This window comes from Peromyscus maniculatus, chromosome 7 (genome assembly GCF_049852395.1).
Source record: "Peromyscus maniculatus bairdii isolate BWxNUB_F1_BW_parent chromosome 7, HU_Pman_BW_mat_3.1, whole genome shotgun sequence".
NCBI lineage: Eukaryota > Metazoa > Chordata > Mammalia > Rodentia > Cricetidae > Peromyscus > Peromyscus maniculatus.
Genome location: NC_134858.1, coordinates 117,636,362 through 117,653,925, shown reverse-complemented (window position 1 = coordinate 117,653,925; position 17,564 = coordinate 117,636,362). Strand labels below are relative to the sequence as shown.

Sequence of the window (17,564 nt, the reverse complement as noted above, 5' to 3'; positions counted from 1 at the left end):
TTCCTCTAAGGTTTGTGGGTGTTGAATTGGGGATAGATGTGGTTGGGTCGTAAAAGCCTCATGGGCCATTTGAAAAAGCCTAGACATCATCTCAGGGTAACAAACAGGAAGCAGTTGGGATGGTTTTTAAAACTGTTCTGACAGAGTCTCATTTTGACAGACTCAACTACATCGCTGTGGATGATCTTGAACTCCTGGTTCCCCTTCCTCCCCTCTCAGGTGCTGGGTTTACAGGCAAGTACCATCAGATCTGTTTTATATGGCACTAGGGATCAAATCCAGGCTTGGTGCATACTCTAGGAACTGGACTACATCTCCAGTCACCTCAAATGTATGTATTCTAAAGAAAGGACTCTGGCCGTCGTGTGCGGTTGCAGGCGGTATGTGGTGATGGCTGTGCTGGTGAAAAGAGCCAATGTAGGGAAACCGTGGGGAGACGTGGTTCTGGTTAGGAAATAATCCAAGTAAGTGAACCGTGGAGACATTTGGAAGCTTGTTGGGTTAGAGCTAGGGTTGGGAGGTTGGCGTAGGAGAGAGTTACAGCTCATAGCGTCTACTGAGATGGGACGCAGAAGAGGCTTGCGCAGGAGGCTGAGAGGAAGATAAGACACAATGATGGATATGGGTTTAGTCTGAGGGAGCACAGGGGGATAGGGTCAGCTCAGGGAGCTAATTTGAGGTTGGGGTGCAGAGGACACAGGAAGCGATGCATTGGCTAAGGAGTTGGGGGAGATGGAAGGACTTCTTGATGCTGCCGGAGTAGTGGACAGAGGGGTAGAGGTGGTTAGGGGTGAAACTGTCCCAAGAGTAGAGATGGCCTGAAGGTAGCAGGGTGGTAGTCAGGCAGAGGTGGCCCGAGAGCAGAAATGGCCAGAGGGTACAGAGGTGGTCCCAGAGCAGAAATATCCAGAGGGTACAGAGGTGGCCCCAGAGCAGAAATATCCAGAGGGTACAGAGGTGGTCCCAGAGCAGAAATATCCAGAGGGTACAGAGGTGGCCCCAGAGCAGAAATATCCAGAGGGTACAGAGGTGGCCCCAGAGCAGAAATGGCCAGAGGGTACAGAGGTGGCCCCAGAGTAGAAATGGCCAGAGGGTACAGAGGTGGCCCCAGAGCAGAAATGGCCAGAGGGTACAGAGGTGGCCCCAGAGCAGAAATATCCAGAGAGCAGAGAGCCCAGGGCAGAGCTGTCCTGGCAACAGAAGTAGCCCGGGCACAGGCGGCCCAGCGCTCACGCACCATGAGGGAGGAGTCATCGCTGCTCATCGCTGCAGCCCGGCCTAGGTGATGCCCTGCTGGCTCTGGCTGCCCAACTCGCCGCCCGACTCACTGCCGGAAGTCCGAGGCGCTCGCGTCCTTGGCAACCTGGCAGCCGGCCTGTTGCTAAGAGCTGTGACATCCGGGAGGGCGTGGCCTGGCCCCACGTGACCAAGCCACGCAGCGGAGGGAGAGGGCGGCCATGGGGCTGGGGGCGAGCACCCAGCAGCCGGCGGGCGGCGAGGGCTTCCACCTGCACGGGGTGAGCCGCTGAACCGGGGCGGCGGGCGGGCATCGGGGAGGGTGGCACGGCTCTGGGGGCCCGCGGTGACCTCCTTGCCAGCTTGAGTAGGCTCAGCGCGCCCGAGACCCGAAGTCCCTTCTGTGAGGGGCAGTGCAAGGGGCTGGAGGAGCTCGAGAGCTTCGGGAAGGCTGCAGCGGGGGGAGGTGGCCATGAATGGAGCCAGGGTGGGCACTGGGACCCCAGAGTGAAACACCCCAAGACTTGGGTGAGGCCTTACGTGTCACTTGCAGGGAGGTATGAGCGAGCGAACAGGCTTCTGGGAAGTAGAGACAAAGTCGTTTATAGCCTGGTTGATAAAGAGGTCGGGGAGTATGGGATTGGGATAGGAAGGGCTTTGAACACAGCTCCCTGACTATTCCTCCTTGAAAAGTGGGTAGATGCAGAGCTGTGTGGAGGCAGGCAGGTTTATCAGGTTGGTGCCTGGCTGTTTACAGGTCAGCCTGCCTGCCTTCCTGCCCTCAGACAGGATCTTAGCATGTAGCTCAAGCTGGTCTCAAACTCCAGTTGCCCTCCTTTCTCAGCCTCTTTTAAATTTTGTTTTTTTGAGATGGTCTCACTGTGTAGCCCCGACTGGCCTGGAACTTGCTCCATAGACCATGCTTCTCTGGTGTATGTCAAAGGAAGGCTGGCATCCGGGCCAAGAAGTGGTTCCTAGCAGGAGAGCCGCGTTGGCTTTGCAGACCAGAAGAGATTTGAGCCTGGGGGCTGGCAGACATTGGAATGCATCCACCCAAGAGCGTTTTAAAGCATATTTGCACAAGATGTGGGAGGTGAGGTCGTGGCACGAGCGAAGGCAAGAAGGGCTGTTGTAGGGGGACAGGTCAGAGGATGGGAGTCCTTCACAGAGATGTAATTTTACTGTGTGTGTTTGTGTGTGTGCATGTGCACACACGAGTGAGGGTGCCTGCAGAAGTCAAAGGCTTCAGATCCCTTCAAGTTGGAGTTGCAGGCATTTGGGAGCTGCCCCATATGCATGCTGGGAACTGAACCCAGGTCCTCTGAAAGAGCAGTATGCTCTTGTAACTCCTGACCTGTCTCTCTAGTCCCTTTGTTTTGTTTTTGGTATAGGATCTCTTGTAGCCAAGAATGGCCTTACTCCGTGTCCTCCTGCCTCTAGCTCCCGAGCACTAGCGTACCTAGCTATAGACATGTTTTTGAACATATGCTCTGTGGCGGGCAGAGCTTCAGGCAGTAGAGAACACATGGGAAACAGTACAGTATTGGAGAGAAGGAAGCCGGCAAGAGCTGTGTGTAAGGGGTGTGATGGCTCCATCTGCTGGTGTGCAGAGGTAAAGGCAGGAAGACTCCAAGTTCGAGGACAGTCTGTGTTATACATCAAGACTCTTAGCTCAGAAACAGACACGGTGGGCTGAAGAGATGACTCAGCAGCTAAGAACACTTGCCTTCTGGACAGCCCAGGTCCAGTTCCTGGCGTTGTGTGTCTGTGTGTGTGTATGCACAAGCAAAAGTAACTACACTGAGTTGTTCACATCTGCCTGTAACTCCAGCTCTAGGGTACCCAAAGTCTTCTGGCTTCCACAAGCATACACACACACCTAGCATCTGCATACACTGATGTACAGGCATGTGCTTGTGCACACACACACACACACACACACACACACACACACACAAATCTTAAACATACAAATAAATATGTGCTACATGGTAATTGCTAGCAAGAAAAGTAACATAAGTTAAGGGGATGAAGAGTGATACCCGGATGGGTCTGGTCAAGAAAGATGTCTGCTCAGTGTTTGAGCAGATTCCTGGAAGCAAAGAGTGGAGGGAAGAGCAGCAGGAGGTGGGTGGTGGGTTCTACAAGCCTGTCGGAGAAATCGCGACGAAGCCAGGCTGTTGTGCAGGGTGGTGTGGCCGCCGTCAGGAGAGTGTGGAGGATGAGGCTGGGCATGCAGGACCTTCCATGTTGTCCTGAAGACTTGGAGAGCTTTTGGTTTTGCAGTGCTGGGGATCCAACCTGGGCCTCCTGGATGCTGGGGATCTAACTTGGGCCTCCTGGATGCTGGGGATCTAACCTGGGCCTCCTGGATGCTGGGGATCTAATCTGAGCCTCCTGGATGCTGGGGATCCAACCTGGGCCTCCTGGATGCTGGGGATCCAACCTGGGCCTCCTGGATGCTGGGGATCTAACCTGGGCCTCCTGGATGCTGGGGATCTAACCTGGGCCTCCTGGATGCTGGGGATCTAACCTGGGCCTCCTGGATGCTGGGGATCTAACCTGGGCCTCCTGGATGCTGGGGTGCCACTGAGCTCTTTCCCCAGGTCCTGAGACTTGGTATTTTATTTGGAGATACTGTCTGTAGCATTGTTGTTGTTGTTGTTTTGTTTTGATTTTTGTTTTTCAAGACAGGGTTTCTCTGTGTAGCTTTGGATCCTGTCCTGGATCTTGCTCTGTAGCCCAGGCTGGCCTCAAACTCACAGAGATCCGTCTGCCTCTGCCTCCTAAGTGCTGGGATTAAAGGCGTGCGCCACCACCGCCTGGCCTGTCTGTAGCATTTTTGTTGTTGTTTTAGATTTTATTTATTTATGGATTTATTTATGTGTAAGAATGTTTTTTTGTACAGGTATGTTTGTAGCTGGTACCCACAGAGGCCCTGGAATTGGGGTCATGGATGGTTGAGAACCACCCTGTGGGTGCTGGGAACTGAACCCAGGTCCTCTGCAAGAGCAACAAGTGCTCTTAACACTGAGCCTTCTCTCCAGTTCCTATCAGAAGATTTTAAGTGGAAGGATAACATTATCTACACACACACACACACACACACACACACACACACACACACACACACACACACAATTTTAAAGGGCTTTTTACACTTACACTTGAGTGTGTACATATACATGTATGAAATGGCATGTGTATGTGGAGGTCAGTGGAACTGGTTCTCTCTGTCCACCATTTGGGTTCCAGGTTTGGCATCACCGGTCCCCTATTGCCGTGTGTGTGTGTGTGTGTGTGTGTGTGTGTGTACATATATATTTGTTTGTGTGTTTTGTTTTTTTTTTTGAGACAAAGTTTTTCTGTGTATCCCTGACTGTCCTGAAACTCACTCTGTAGACCAGGCTGGCCTTGAACTCACAGAGATCCACCTGCCTCTGCCGCCCGAGTGCTGGGATTAAGGACGTGTGCCACCGCTGCTTGGCTGCCATTTACTTATATTTTTAAGAGCCAAAGAACAAGGGAGCTAAATTGTCTGAATTTTGTCATCCCCAGTCTTCCCAGGCACATTGGTGGTGCCCTTGCCCTCGGCACCCGGAATGTGCAGTAGTGGAGGGGTGACACACAGAGAACGCTCTTGTAACCAGGTTGCATTTTCTCGGATCAGATGCCTAAGTTACGGAGCTGCTTTTCTCATGTAGAAGTTGGAACAGTGAAACGGCCTACAGATTGCTTAAAGCATAGGAGGCGTCAGCATCTGGGGGCTTGGCACCCAGCCCCTGTCTAGAGTCTGCCCCAGTTCATTCCAGAGGGTCCTTGGCTGGAGGGAAGGTGTGGGGTTAGGAAAAGCTGAGCGTGCTCTAGGCTTCCGGGGTGGGGTGCATTGGGAGGTGTCGGGGAGAGCAGGGTGGAAGGGCACTGGGTTTTGCAGGAACAAGGTACATTGGGCAACAGCCTAGATCATTTCAGCTGTTGGAGCTCTAATGGGCAGTGTAGACAGTGTAGAGGACAGATCCACAGGCCTGAGTGGGTGGAGGTCGTAGATGGCCAGGGGGACCAGGGCTTCCAGACCTCATTAACGGTGGTGGGTTGCTGACACCAGGCGAAGGAGGTGACACTTGCCTCTTAGGAGCAAAGTGGCCTTGGGTAACAAGGGAGTTGGGGTGGGTTGGAAGAGGTCCTGCTTGGGAGGACCCCCACCCTCTAACATATCCTAGTCCTGTGGTCTTCAAAAGCCTCTAGAGAAGGGTTCACAACCTGTGGGTTGTGTTCCCTCCAGGGGTGGAACGACCCTTTCACAGGGGTTGCTAAGACCATCAGAAAACAGGTATTTACATTATGATTCATAACAGTAACAAAATTACAGTGATGAAATAGCAATGAAAATGATTTTATGGTTGGGGTCACCACAGCATGAGGAACTGTATGAAAGGGTCGCAGCGTTAGGAAGGTTGAGAGCCATGGTCTAATAGGGGCAGAGGTCAGGTCTCAGAGTCCCTGAAGTAGGGCCCCCAGAGGAATGGAACAGGACTTGAAGTCCCCAGACAGGCCAGGAACAGCTTGCCCTTGGGGATGGGCCACCAACCAACATGGGCCTACTCCCATTGGTGGCTGTGGCAGCTCCAGGAGGTGGCACTCAGGGACTCGGTTGGTGCTACTGTTAGGAGGCCGTTGTCCTATCAGGGCCAGACTGGCCTTGAACTAGAGACACCTCAGCGCTTTGTTCTCATCAGGCTCCTGAAAAGTTCTCCTTCATCTTGGGGAGTCCAATGGAGGCACCGAGGATCTGAAGTCACATGAGTCCTGTGCCCTGTAACCTGGATTGTTACCTTGGGGCCTGGCTGATGCCTGGCCCAAGAAGTAGTCAAATGTTCCTAGTGAAAGGCTTGAGCCAAAGGCCTAGGTCAGGACTTGGGGACAAAGGCTGCATTGTTTGAGCAAGGCACTGTAGATGGGGCTTGCGATGTGTCCCGGGTACAGCTTGTGATGTGTCCCGGGAACAGCTTGAGATGTGTCCCGGGAACAGCTTGTGATGGGGAGCTTGTGATGTGTCCCGGGAACAGCTTGAGATGTGTCCCGGGAACAGCTTGTGATGGGGAGCTTGTGATGTGTCCGGGTACAGCTTGAGATGTGTCCCGGGAACAGCTTGCGATGTGTCCCGGGTACAGCTTGCGATGTGTCCCGGGTACAGCTTGTGATGTGTCCGGGTACAGCTTGAGATGTGTCCGGGTACAGGTTGAGATGGGGAGCTTGTGATGTGTCCCGGGTACAGGTTGAGATGTGTCCCGGGAACAGCTTGTGATGGGGAGCTTGTGATGTGTCCGGGTACAGCTTGAGATGTGTCCCGGGTACAGCTTGTGATGTGTCCCGGGTACAGGTTGAGATGTGTCCCGGGTACAGCTTGCGATGTGTCCCGGGTACAGCTTGTGATGTGTCCCGGGAACAGCTTGTGATGTGTCCCGGGTACAGGTTGAGATGTGTCCCGGTTACAGCTTGCGATGTGTCCCGGGTACAGCTTGCGATGTGTCCCGGGTACAGCTTGCGATGTGTCCCGGGTACAGCTTGAGATGTGTCCCGAGTACAGGTTGAGATGTGTCCCGGGTACAGGTTGAGATGGGGAGCTTGTGATGTGTCCCGGGTACAGGTTGAGATGTGTCCGGGTACAGCTTGTGGTGGGGAGCTTGTGATGTGTCCCGAGTACAGGTTGTGATGTGTCCCGGGTACAGGTTGTGATGTGTCCCGGGAACAGCTTGTGATGTGTCCCGGGTACAGCTTGCGATGTGTCCCGGGTACAGCTTGCGATGTGTCTCCGGGTACAGGTTGTGATGTGTCCCGGGTACAGCTTGCGATGTGTCTCCGGGTACAGCTTGTGATGTGTCCGGGTACAGCTTGAGATGTGTCCGGGTACAGGTTGAGATGGGGAGCTTGTGATGTGTCCCGGGTACAGGTTGAGATGTGTCCCGGGTACAGGTTGAGATGTGTCCCGGGTACAGGTTGTGATGTGTCCCGGGTACAGGTTGAGATGTGTCCCGGGAACAGCTTGTGATGTGTCCCGGGTACAGGTTGAGATGGGGAGCTTGTGATGTGTCCCGGGTACAGCTTGCGATGTGTCCCGGGTACAGCTTGCGATGTGTCTCCGGGTACAGGTTGTGATGTGTCCCGGGTACAGCTTGCGATGTGTCTCCGGGTACAGCTTGTGATGTGTCCGGGTACAGCTTGAGATGTGTCCGGGTACAGGTTGAGATGGGGAGCTTGTGATGTGTCCCGGGTACAGGTTGAGATGTGTCCCGGGTACAGGTTGAGATGTGTCCCGGGTACAGGTTGTGATGTGTCCCGGGTACAGGTTGAGATGTGTCCCGGGAACAGCTTGTGATGTGTCCCGGGTACAGGTTGAGATGGGGAGCTTGTGATGTGTCCCGGGTACAGGTTGAGATGGGGAGCTTGTGATGTGTCCCGGGTACAGGTTGAGATGTGTCCCGGGTACAGGTTGAGATGTGTCCCGGGTACAGCTTGTGATGGGGAGCTTGTCATGTGTCTGGGTACAGCTTGTGATGGGGAGCTTGTCATGTGTCTGGGTACAGGTTGAGATGGGGAGCTGGCTGTACTTCGGAGACAGCAGTGAGCTGGTAGTTGAGAGGGGCAGGGAGCACCCAAAGGGGTGGGGAGCAGTGGGAGCAGGACTGTGTGGCTGGGTGTAGCTGAACTCATGCAGAGGTCAGTCCTGAGCCTGGGATCTGCTTTCCTTTGCCATCCGGCTACCGTTGCCCGCTCCAGTGGGGCTAAGCTACTCAGGCTCTAGGCTCTCTAGGATCTGGCCACTCTGCAAGGCCTGGCTGCACTTCTCCTGCATGTCTGCCTTTCCTGGCCAATCCCTCTGGCCTCCCGGCCAGCCGCAGCCCAGTTTTGGGGTTGGGGACAGTATTGCCTGGTGTCTCTTACTCCCAGGACCGTGTGCGTCCTTTCTGGAAGCATCTGTGTGTCAGGGAAAGTCATTTTCCCCAGAGGAGACTTACGTCTGAGAAGGTGGTGAGTGGGACATGGGACGACCCTTGGCAGTGGCCAGAGCAGTCGTGCAGGTGGGCGTCCTCCCCAGTGGTGCGGGGCTTCTCGGATCTGCGTGAGTCAGGTCTGGGCCGTGACCTGCCTCTGCCCTGTGACAGGTGCAGGAGAACTCGCCGGCCCAGCAGGCAGGCCTGGAACCCTACTTCGACTTCATCATCACCATCGGGCACTCGAGGCTGGTGAGGTCCCCACTTCCCCCTGTCCCCACAGGATGCCCAGCCTGCTTCTGCCCCCTTTTCTCCCTGGGTGGACCAGGGCTTGAGGGCCTCCTGGAGGTGGCCACCAGGCCTAAGACGGCTGCCTTTCAAGGCATGTGAGGCCTTTGGACATGGGCCTAAGAGGCCTCTTCCTGGCTTCGTTGTGTTTTCTGGCAGGCTTAGGGACCAAGGCTTGGTAGGACTTGGGGTGCCTGGAGCTGGGAAGTGGCAGTCGGGCTATAGTGGCTGCAGGCCGAAACCTAGCCCATGAGGCTGGGCCCAGTTACTGCCCCAGCTTGTCCTCATACCAGGCCCTGACCGGTCCGAGGCTTCTGGCCCAGGGGTGGGAGGCCTCAGACTGAGCCGGCCCCTCCTGGCCCGTGCAGAACAAGGAGAATGACACACTGAAGGCCCTGCTGAAGGCCAACGTGGAGAAGCCGGTAAAGCTGGAAGTATTCAACATGAAGACCATGAAGGTGCGAGAGGTGGAGGTGGTGCCCAGCAACATGTGGGGTGGCCAGGGACTGCTGGGAGCCAGCGTGCGCTTCTGCAGCTTCCGCAGGGCCAGTGAGCACGTGTGGCATGTACTGGTGAGTACTGGCAGGGCGTGTGGACCGGGCAGGTCCGGGGCACGCGGGAGCAGAGGGCAGCGCTGTGGGATCTGGCTTTGTCCCAGTGTCTTCAGAGGACAGCCGATGATTGCTTTTGCTGGCTCTGTGACCTTGGGCATTCTTGTTCCATTTTGTTGTCTTAGGACAGGGTCTCACTATGTAGCCCTCGCTGGCCTAGGATGTGTAGACCAGGCTGGCCACAAACCTGCAGAGATCCACCAGCCTCTATCTCCCGAGTGCTAGGCTTAAGTGTACACCACCACATCTCTGTCTCCTGAGTGCTGGGATTAAGTGTACACCACCACATCTGGCCACTCTAGGCATTCTTAACTACACACCTTAGTTTCTTTCTTTTAAATTTTGTTTTATTGTGGCCGGATGGTGGTGGTGCACACCTTTAATCCCAGCACTCGGGAGGCAGAGGCAGGTGGGTCTCTGTGAGTTCCAGGACAACCAGGGCTACACAGAGAAACCCTGTCTTGAAAAACCAAAAAGAAAAAAAAAATTTTTATTATTTTGTGTATATGGGCGATTTGTCTGCATGTATTGTATGTGCACCGTGTGTGCGCCCCTAGAGGTCAGAAGAGGACCTTGGGGCCCCTGGGACTGGAATTAGAGAGGGTTGTGAGCTGCCATGTGGGTGTTGGGAATCAAACTTGGGTCCCGTGCCAGAGCAGCCAGTGCTCTTTCTTACTCTCTGGGCTGTCTGTGCGGCTCCATGTCTTGGTCCCTTTTGAAGGGTGGGCCAGCATGAGCTGCCAGCGGCCCACTTCAGTGTTAGTGTTGCTCCAGGTGGGTAGTTTCTGTGACCTGTCGCTGTGCAGCAGCTGCGTGAGCGAATTTCCTAACTGCTGCCCCAGATGTTAGCATTAGATGACAGACACACATGCACACCTGGCACCTGTGAGCATCGGTGGTACCCGAGTGCTCCGATGCTCCTGGTCTGGCGGAGGGAGAGCGCCCCTGCTGGAAGGTTTGCTGAATCTGGGGAATCTTTGCGGTGTGCCTCTGCATGAAATGGGCAGATGAGGCAGACTCCCTCAGGAGCACTCCTCAGGAGCACTCCTCAGGAGCAGTGGGGCTGCCCCAGGGCTGTCCAGCCTCTGGCTGGATGGCTACTTGTTTTGGGTCACATGTCCCAGGGGTGCCCAGCTTTTGACCCGTGGGTTTTGAGAACATGTCTCTTGATTTGGTGTGGTGTTATAGTGAGCATGCTGTTGTCATCTATGAAGCTCACACTACAGAACCACACAGCTCATAATTAAATAATCCATGCTTTGTTTTTATTTCAAATAATTACATTTATTTTGTGTGGGTGTATGTGTGCCCTGGCACACGTGGAGGTCAGAGGGTCAGAGTACAACATTCTTTCCACCATGTGGGCTCCTGGGGGCTGAACTCAGGTCCAGCCTGACATTCTTTGCACTAAAGTGGCTTGATCCTTAAAAAAAAAAAAAAAAAAGATGTATGTGTGTGTGGATACGTGCTCATTTGTGTGTGCATGTGGAGGCAAAAAGACAGTCTTGGGTGTCATCAAGATTTCCTTGGAAATCTTGTTCATCTACACTCTGGCCAGTGAGTCTCGGGGATGTGCCCGTCTCCACCTCCCTAGCCAGTTAGAGGTGCACACCCCCTGGACGGTGGGGCTTGAACTCAGGTAAAGGCGAGCGCTTCACTGACTGAGCCAACCCCAGCCCCTCCCCTATAATGGTTCCCTGGTTTCCGATTTGGGGTGGACTGTACTAATAGCTGTCCGGGCTGCACGTCCCATAGGCCATGGCTGGCCATAGGCCGTGGCTGGACACTGTGCTTCCGTAAAACTCTCCCAAGGAAGAAGGAAGGAGGGGTCTTCTTAGTTTTCCTTCTCTTGTCTGTGACCCAGGCAGCCGGCTCAGGGCAAATACCCTTCCCTGCTGTGTGTGTGTGTGTGTGTGTGTGTGTGTGTGTGTGCAAGCGTGGCAGCATGTGTTAGCATGTTACATAACCGGGTGTTAACACCGCATCCCGTCTCCCTCTACACCTTGGAGACAGGCTCCCTACCTAACCTCCTGCTGACTGCTGGGGATCCAAACCCCGGATCTCATGCGTACACCCCACCTACAAACCATCTCCCCTGCCCCTGGTTTTCTTTAAGTTTTTTGAAACGGGGCCTCACTATGTAGCTGTGGCTGGCCTGGAACTCGTCATGTGGGTCACGCTAGCCTTGAACTCAGTGCTGAGAGTGTGGAGCCTAGAGGTTCAGTAAGCGAGTTTCCCCAGGCACACTGTCCAGGGTCTGATGCTGGACTGAGTGCAGGTGCTGCCCTCTGCTGGTTAGGCTGTAAACCCCGGGGAGGAGAAAATTGGGCCCTGTGAAGAAGGAACTCTGGCTTGAAGCCTTGCTGGCAACGGAGGACAAGTGTCCTCCCTGGAGAGACAACACTGTGCCTCTTGTCTCGGCTCAGCAGCGAGTCTTAGTCTATCATTCTTACCTCAGGACGTGGAGCCCTCTTCGCCCGCTGCCTTGGCTGGCCTGTGTCCCTACACAGACTATGTAGTTGGCTCTGACCAGATTCTCCAGGAGGTAAGGAACCCATGGTGTCTGTTTCCGGGCCTCCTGAAGGGGTGTGGACAGATGTGTTGTGCATAGGTGTCTCTCTCACTGAGGCTTCCAGGCCGACGCTGGGAGCAACCCTCAGACACTGTGTTTCTCCTAGTCCGAAGACTTCTTTACACTCATTGAGTCCCATGAGGGGAAGCCCCTGAAGCTGATGGTGTATAATTCTGAGTCCGACTCCTGCCGGGAGGTGACTGTGACTCCCAATGCAGCCTGGGGTGGAGAGGGCAGGTACTTCCTGGGGTCAGAGGGCTACAGGACTAGATGGGTGGGCTGGCCCAGTGGGCGTGGGCTTCTGGTACCCTTGGAGGAGACAGAGCGGGCCCCCAGCGTCCTGAGGTTCATCCCTGCTCAGTCTGGTTGTGGGTGGGGGTGGTAGAGGTAGGGAGGCTGTGTCGTGGACAGCCCTGATTGAACGTTTCTGGCCTTCCACAGTCTGGGGTGTGGTATTGGCTATGGGTATCTACATCGGATCCCAACGCAGCCTGCCAGCCACTACAAGAAGCCAGTTGGGGCCTCACCAGCTGGCACTCCTCCAGCTAGTACTCCACAACTTAATGCCCTGCCTCTGGGGGCCCCGCCACCTTGGCCCATCCTTCAGGACTCTTCTGGCCCAGAGTTGGGTGACAGGCACAGTGTCATGGAGGTATGTGGGGAGTAGCTGTCAGGCCAGGGAGGAGTGTCTGGGGCAGCGGGTCGGCCAGCTGGAGGCCAGGCCTGAGGTTTCTGTCTGTGGAAGGCCCGTCTGCTTCTGGTAGTCAGCAGCAGCAGAGCCCTGCTTGGCTACAGTAAAGCACACTTTTGGCTCTGTTGCCCTTGGGAGTGGAGGCGAGGCGCTGGTAGTCATTGGATGAGTGGAAAACTGAGACCCAGAAATGGGCAGAACATTGAGCTACAGTGAGGTGGGGGACAGCTGGCCAGTGTTGGACATGTTAGGATGCATGGTCCCCATATGCACCTGGGTTCAAGGGAGGCTCAAGGACCAGGGGTAGTATTTGTGGATACCTGGAAATCCCTCGCAGTGTCAGAAGCACCCCCCCCCCCCCCCCCCCCGCCAGTGTGTCTGTTGTGGGGAGGATCTGGCCTGACCCCATCACTCAGGGAAAGGAGGGGTGATGTTTACAGTGCCAGGGTGGGCTGCAGTTAGGGTGGACTGAACACGTTCTGTACTGGATCTTTACGGGCACTGTCCTGACCCCCAGTTTCTTCTTTCCTGGCATGTCTAGGCCCTGCCACAGGTCTCTGGTGGCTTCATGGAAGGACAGCTCCTTGGGCCTGGGTATCCTAGCCATGGAGCTGCCGACTGTGAGGGATGCCCACGTTCCATGGAGATCCCTCTGCAGCCTCCACCTCCAGTGCAGCGGGTCATGGATCCAGGTATGGGACAGGCCCCGGGGGAGACAGAGGCACCCAGAGCAGAGCCCTGGAGCTGAAGTGGGCTGCGGGCTCAGGGTGAGACTTGCAGAGTTGTGCCCCAGCGTCCCTCCTGCTAATCGTCAGTCAAGAGTGGACAGGGGTGGCCTGTTTCAGGTCACTGGACAGATGAGGCAGAGAGGGTCAGGGCCCACTGCCTTGGTGCTACCCCATGGTGCTCAACTCCAGGACAGGCAGTGGCAGCCTCCACGGGGTTAGGTGGAGGGCATTTGTGGGGCCAAGGGCAAGTTAGGTGCTCCAGGAACATGGCCGGGGAGCCAGGCTCCCAGATTTCCAGTAGTTGTTTTCTGTGAGCGAAGAACTGGGCTCCTCCTCTCCTCCTCAGGCTTCCTGGACGTGTCAGGCATCTCTCTCCTGGACAGCAGCAACACCAGTGTGTGCCCTAGCCTGCCACCTTCCACAGTGCTCACCTCCACAGCAGCCTCCGCCTCAGGACCAGAGGACATGGGCTCCAGCAGCAGCTCTCATGAGCGAGGTGGGGAGTGACGCCCCCCAAGAACCCTGGGTTTAGGGAGGGCTGCCCCGAGATGCTAAGGTGGGTTAGGGTTGGTTGTAGCCAGGGATTCACGTTTGACCTCTAAGCCTCCACCAGAGCCTGGCTGCAGGGGGGTAATCGCTGAGGTTGGGCCTCCTCAGCCTCACTTTGTTTCAGGTGAAGCCACGTGGTCAGGGTCAGAGTTTGAGGTCTCCTTCCCGGACAGTCCGGGGGCCCAGGCCCAGGCGGACCACCTGCCCCAGCTGACTCTCCCCGATGGCCTCACCTCTGCATCCTCCCCCGAAGACGGGCTGTCTGCAGAGCTACTGGAAGCACAGACGGAGGAGCCGGCAGACACAGAGACTGAGGGGCCAGGCAGCCAAACTCAGGTCACCCCGGAGCCACAGCCTGGGCTGTGAGGAGGCTCCTGGTGACCTTTGGTGTCGCTTAGCTTACGTCTGTGTAGCTCTTTGGGCTGCGGCTCCTAGTGAGGGTTAGGGTCATGGGCTTTGCTAGAGTCTCCTCCTAGGGGCCAGCCTTCACCCCAGTTCTGGACTGGGGCAGGGGAGCTGGGAGCAACAGCCCAGCTTCTGAGTTGAGGCAGAGGATGGACTCTAGGCTGCCTCACTGAGGCACTGAAGCCTCCTGGGTAGGGAGAGGCAGCAGGGCCTGATCACCCTGATCATGATGGAGTGTGAAGATCAGGTGAGGGATAAGAGAGGCTGTCTCTGTCTGCCAGCAGCCCCCCCTGTACTGAGGACCCCAAGTCCCAATGCCTCCCCCATTCTAATCCTTATGCTGGAGGAGAGAGGTAGTGTACTTGGTCACTTTGTTCTCAAGTTGGAAAATTCTAGGCCCTTCACAGGGATCTACCTGTGCTAGTCACACACACACACACACACACACACACACACACACACACCCCCGCCCCGGGTGTGGAGGGGGCACACACTCCAGTTGTAGTGCCCGTGACCCCTTCTCCCAGGCCCCACAGACAGACAACAGGCTCTGAGTACACAAGGTATTCAGCCAGGTCTGATGGTGAACAGGCGCAGACTGACTTATGCTCACCATCAAAATCCCTCTATCTAGACCTCTTCGCTCTAGCTCCACCCTAGGAGAGACTGGATGGCAGTGGCCTATCTGTCCTCAGCATGAGGGAAACTGTCCCTACAACTCCAGGTGCCTTTAGAGGCCAGGCTAGGAGAGGCTGTCTGCTCTGCTGTCTTTCTGCAGACGGCACCAGGCATGTCCGCTGCAGCTCCAGGCCGCCCCCCCCCCCCATCGCTAATCACTCTAAGTTGCCTCTGGTCTTGTGCTCCAGTCTTGTATGTCTGTGGGCTGCATGTAACTGTATGTACAGGGCACTCAGGCTGTTAAGCCAAGGACTCTGTTCTAGGAAGCACAGGCCATACAACACAGTGGGCCAGGTCCCAGCTTCAAGCACTAGGAATACATTTCTATCCAGGCCCATGAGGCATCATCCCAGGGCCTCTGGTGAGTGCCAGGAATGTGCGCACAGTGTCACCCCCACAGGGCTGCTCTGGAGCCAGCTCATCTTAGCTCTGTAGCTAGGCATTCTGACCCCTGGTTGCCCTAATTGGAAGGTTCTGCTCCCTGAGACCTCATAAGTGGGGTAAGATGGATATTGATGACGTTTTGAATATGAAGCCCAGACATTTCTTTCCCTGTAATTTGCTGTGAAGGCAAATGACAAGTGAAAAAATAAATGTGTAAGACACACTGAAATAGTTTAACTAAAGCTTTATTCTATACAACTTGAAATACAGACTCTGACCCTTTTGGCATTGCAGACTGTCCAATTTTCTGGGAACTTATTACTGATTTTGTCTAGAGGGGGAAGTACAACCATGCTGGGGTGAAATCCACCACAGGGGCACAGTGGGCACACAGGGCCTGAGGCTCAGCACTGGCCGTGACCGTGAAGCCCGTGCGCGCACAGCCCGCCTGCAAACACTGCCGAGGGCTGGGCACCCCACCCCTCGCCTTTAGCTCACACATCACTAAAAATACGCACCAAAAGTGCGCTGTTGTGGCCAACAGATAAAAAGGACCTGTGTAAAAAAGCCGCCAGTTGCTCTGAGGAAGGGAGAGCATCTTAGCGCCTGGGAAATGTCTTTGCTCACTTGAGGGTGTGGACGCCATGGCATGTCTGTGCGCCAGTCGGCTGTGAGGGGCCCTGTTCTGCAGCTGTGTGGATCAGTGCCTCCATTTGTGAGGGATGGACCTGGACCCACCAGCGGCCCCCAGCAGAACCTGTGAAGATGTAGAAAAGAAAAAGCCCTCCGCAGCTCCTGCTCCTGGGGGGCAGGCCACACTCGGCAGGGAGGCGACTGGACTGGAACAAACTGCCCCTGAAGGCACTTGTGCTTCTGGCTTTGTTCAAGGCTCCTCTTCTGGAGTGTTGGGGGACCACTCATCTATCTGATTGAGAATGACCTTAGGAAGAGTCCAAAGTGTTTTCTGCCAAAGTTGAAGTTTTTATCCCCAATAAGTTAATATTCTGTACAAGATCCAAGTGAGTCTATGAAAGCTTTTGATTGTTAGAAAGACAAGGAAAGATCTGGACGCAGGTACAACAAAAGCCCGCGTATAAAACTGGAAAAACAAACATGGACCACGATATAAATATCAAATCAACTCACCGAGATCTTTTTACTCTAAATAACATAAACTTTAGGTAGCATTTGAATGAAATGGAACTTCAGCATGGACTTACGTCTTGACAGTATCATGCTGCTCGCTCAGGGCAAGAGTTGTGGTTCCCGCGGGCTCTGCCTGTGAGGAAGACAGGGTGGGCACACGAGGAAGGACCGCGCACAGCGGCTCGGGCTCTTGTGCAGCCAGGTTACTGAGGGGCAGTACTTGGCACCGCGCCCTGGCCCTGGAGTTGTAGAAGGTCTTCCTACAGAGCCTACTGAGATCCGGTATTTCAAAAGTAGCCCAAGATGGTCATTTCTTATGAAACGGGCTGGCTCTTGAATTGTGCAACAGTGATGATTCCCATTAAAAAGAACTTTTACATGATGAAGACAACTTTTTTTTTTTTTTTTTTTTTTTGTAATTTGGAAAAAGCCTTCACAGGTGCTGCATGAGTGGAATGCACTTAGAAAAGCCGCAGAACTCGTGGGTTTGAAACTCAAACACGGTGACAGATGTGGCCCCACTGATGTTCCCTACCAAGTACTAACAGACAGAGGTGGGCGGGCCCTTCAAAAGGAGTCAGCCAAGTCTGCACTGGCCTGCTGAGGTTCTCTGTACATCTCCAAGGACAGTGCCTGGGGCTCTTCTGTCCCTGCACTGAATCCCTGGGGACAACTTAATCTATGCATGGAACCTGGTTCTATATTACAATTCCATTAGTCACTTCACCAATCGGCCGGTGGAGGTCCTGCTCCCGGTAGGGCTTGGTGGGCTTCCTAGGACTACTCGGGCCGCAGAGGAAGGTTGATGAATAACCCAGGAGCATGGGCCCACCCTTCACGTGGACTTCTGACGGTAATGGAGTGTCAGGTCTCCACCACTCTTCCATATGAAGTGCTTTACTGTTCGAAGGTCCATATTTGGGTCCAAAACCTGGATAGTCAAAGTGCATTGAAAACATCAAGGTCACTAACAGCTAGAGGCACCCTTAACCATGCTCCTCCAGGCGGCCCGGCTTGCTCCCCCGTGCCGTGCCGAGGGGCCTGGTGTGCTTCCACACGGAATCTGAAGTGTGTGCCTCTGCCGCTCCACCAGCAGTGACGGCTCGGCCCTGCCTGAGGACACGCTGTGACCTCAGTGGCAATTCCATCTCTTCTCCACCCACCCACACTCCAAATTCTTTAACGTGAAGGAGAACATCCTGCAAATCAAGATGGCCTTGCCTCTGGTAAGCAGGCACAGGCCTACTGTGGGCATCTGTAAATCTGTGTCCTCTTCCTGAGCCT

At 54.9% G+C, this 17,564-nt stretch overlaps 3 protein-coding genes across 14 annotated transcripts in view; 1 reads left to right on the top strand and 2 right to left on the bottom strand.

The window, feature by feature from the left end:
* The window catches only part of Ttc21a (tetratricopeptide repeat domain 21A), a 36,288-nt gene extending 34,893 nt beyond the window's left edge, over positions 1-1,395 (bottom strand). The window contains exon 1 of the mRNA XM_076577357.1: positions 1,238-1,395. Coding sequence (XP_076433472.1) covers positions 1,238-1,264 — 27 coding nt within the window. The 5' untranslated portion in view covers positions 1,265-1,395. The remainder of the gene's footprint in view (positions 1-1,237) is intronic.
* Position 1,396: 1 nt separating this feature from the next.
* Gorasp1 (golgi reassembly stacking protein 1) lies at positions 1,397-15,427 on the top strand. Of its 5 annotated transcripts, none has more exons than XM_076577367.1 (9): positions 1,397-1,517; positions 8,400-8,480; positions 8,885-9,088; positions 11,586-11,672; positions 11,806-11,936; positions 12,141-12,351; positions 12,932-13,082; positions 13,465-13,614; positions 13,792-15,427. In XM_076577367.1, the coding sequence occupies exons 1-9, from the start codon at positions 1,458-1,460 to the stop codon at positions 14,031-14,033; spliced, it is 1,317 nt and encodes a 438-aa protein (XP_076433482.1). In that variant the 5' UTR covers positions 1,397-1,457; the 3' UTR covers positions 14,034-15,427. The 5 variants fall into 5 exon arrangements, with proteins under 5 accessions (XP_076433482.1, XP_076433483.1, XP_042137956.1 ...); XM_076577368.1 differs by having other exon boundaries at positions 1,399-1,517; positions 8,885-8,974; XM_042282022.2 differs by lacking the exon at positions 1,397-1,517 and adding an exon at positions 7,821-8,315 and having other exon boundaries at positions 8,885-8,974.
* The window catches only part of Wdr48 (WD repeat domain 48), a 38,545-nt gene continuing 36,344 nt past the window's right edge, over positions 15,364-17,564 (bottom strand). For all 8 annotated transcript variants that reach the window (XM_042282017.2, XM_042282019.2, XM_076577362.1 and 5 more), the window contains one exon: positions 15,364-17,211. In XM_042282017.2, the coding sequence (XP_042137951.1) occupies positions 17,116-17,211 (96 nt within the window). In that variant the 3' untranslated portion in view covers positions 15,364-17,115. The remainder of the gene's footprint in view (positions 17,212-17,564) is intronic.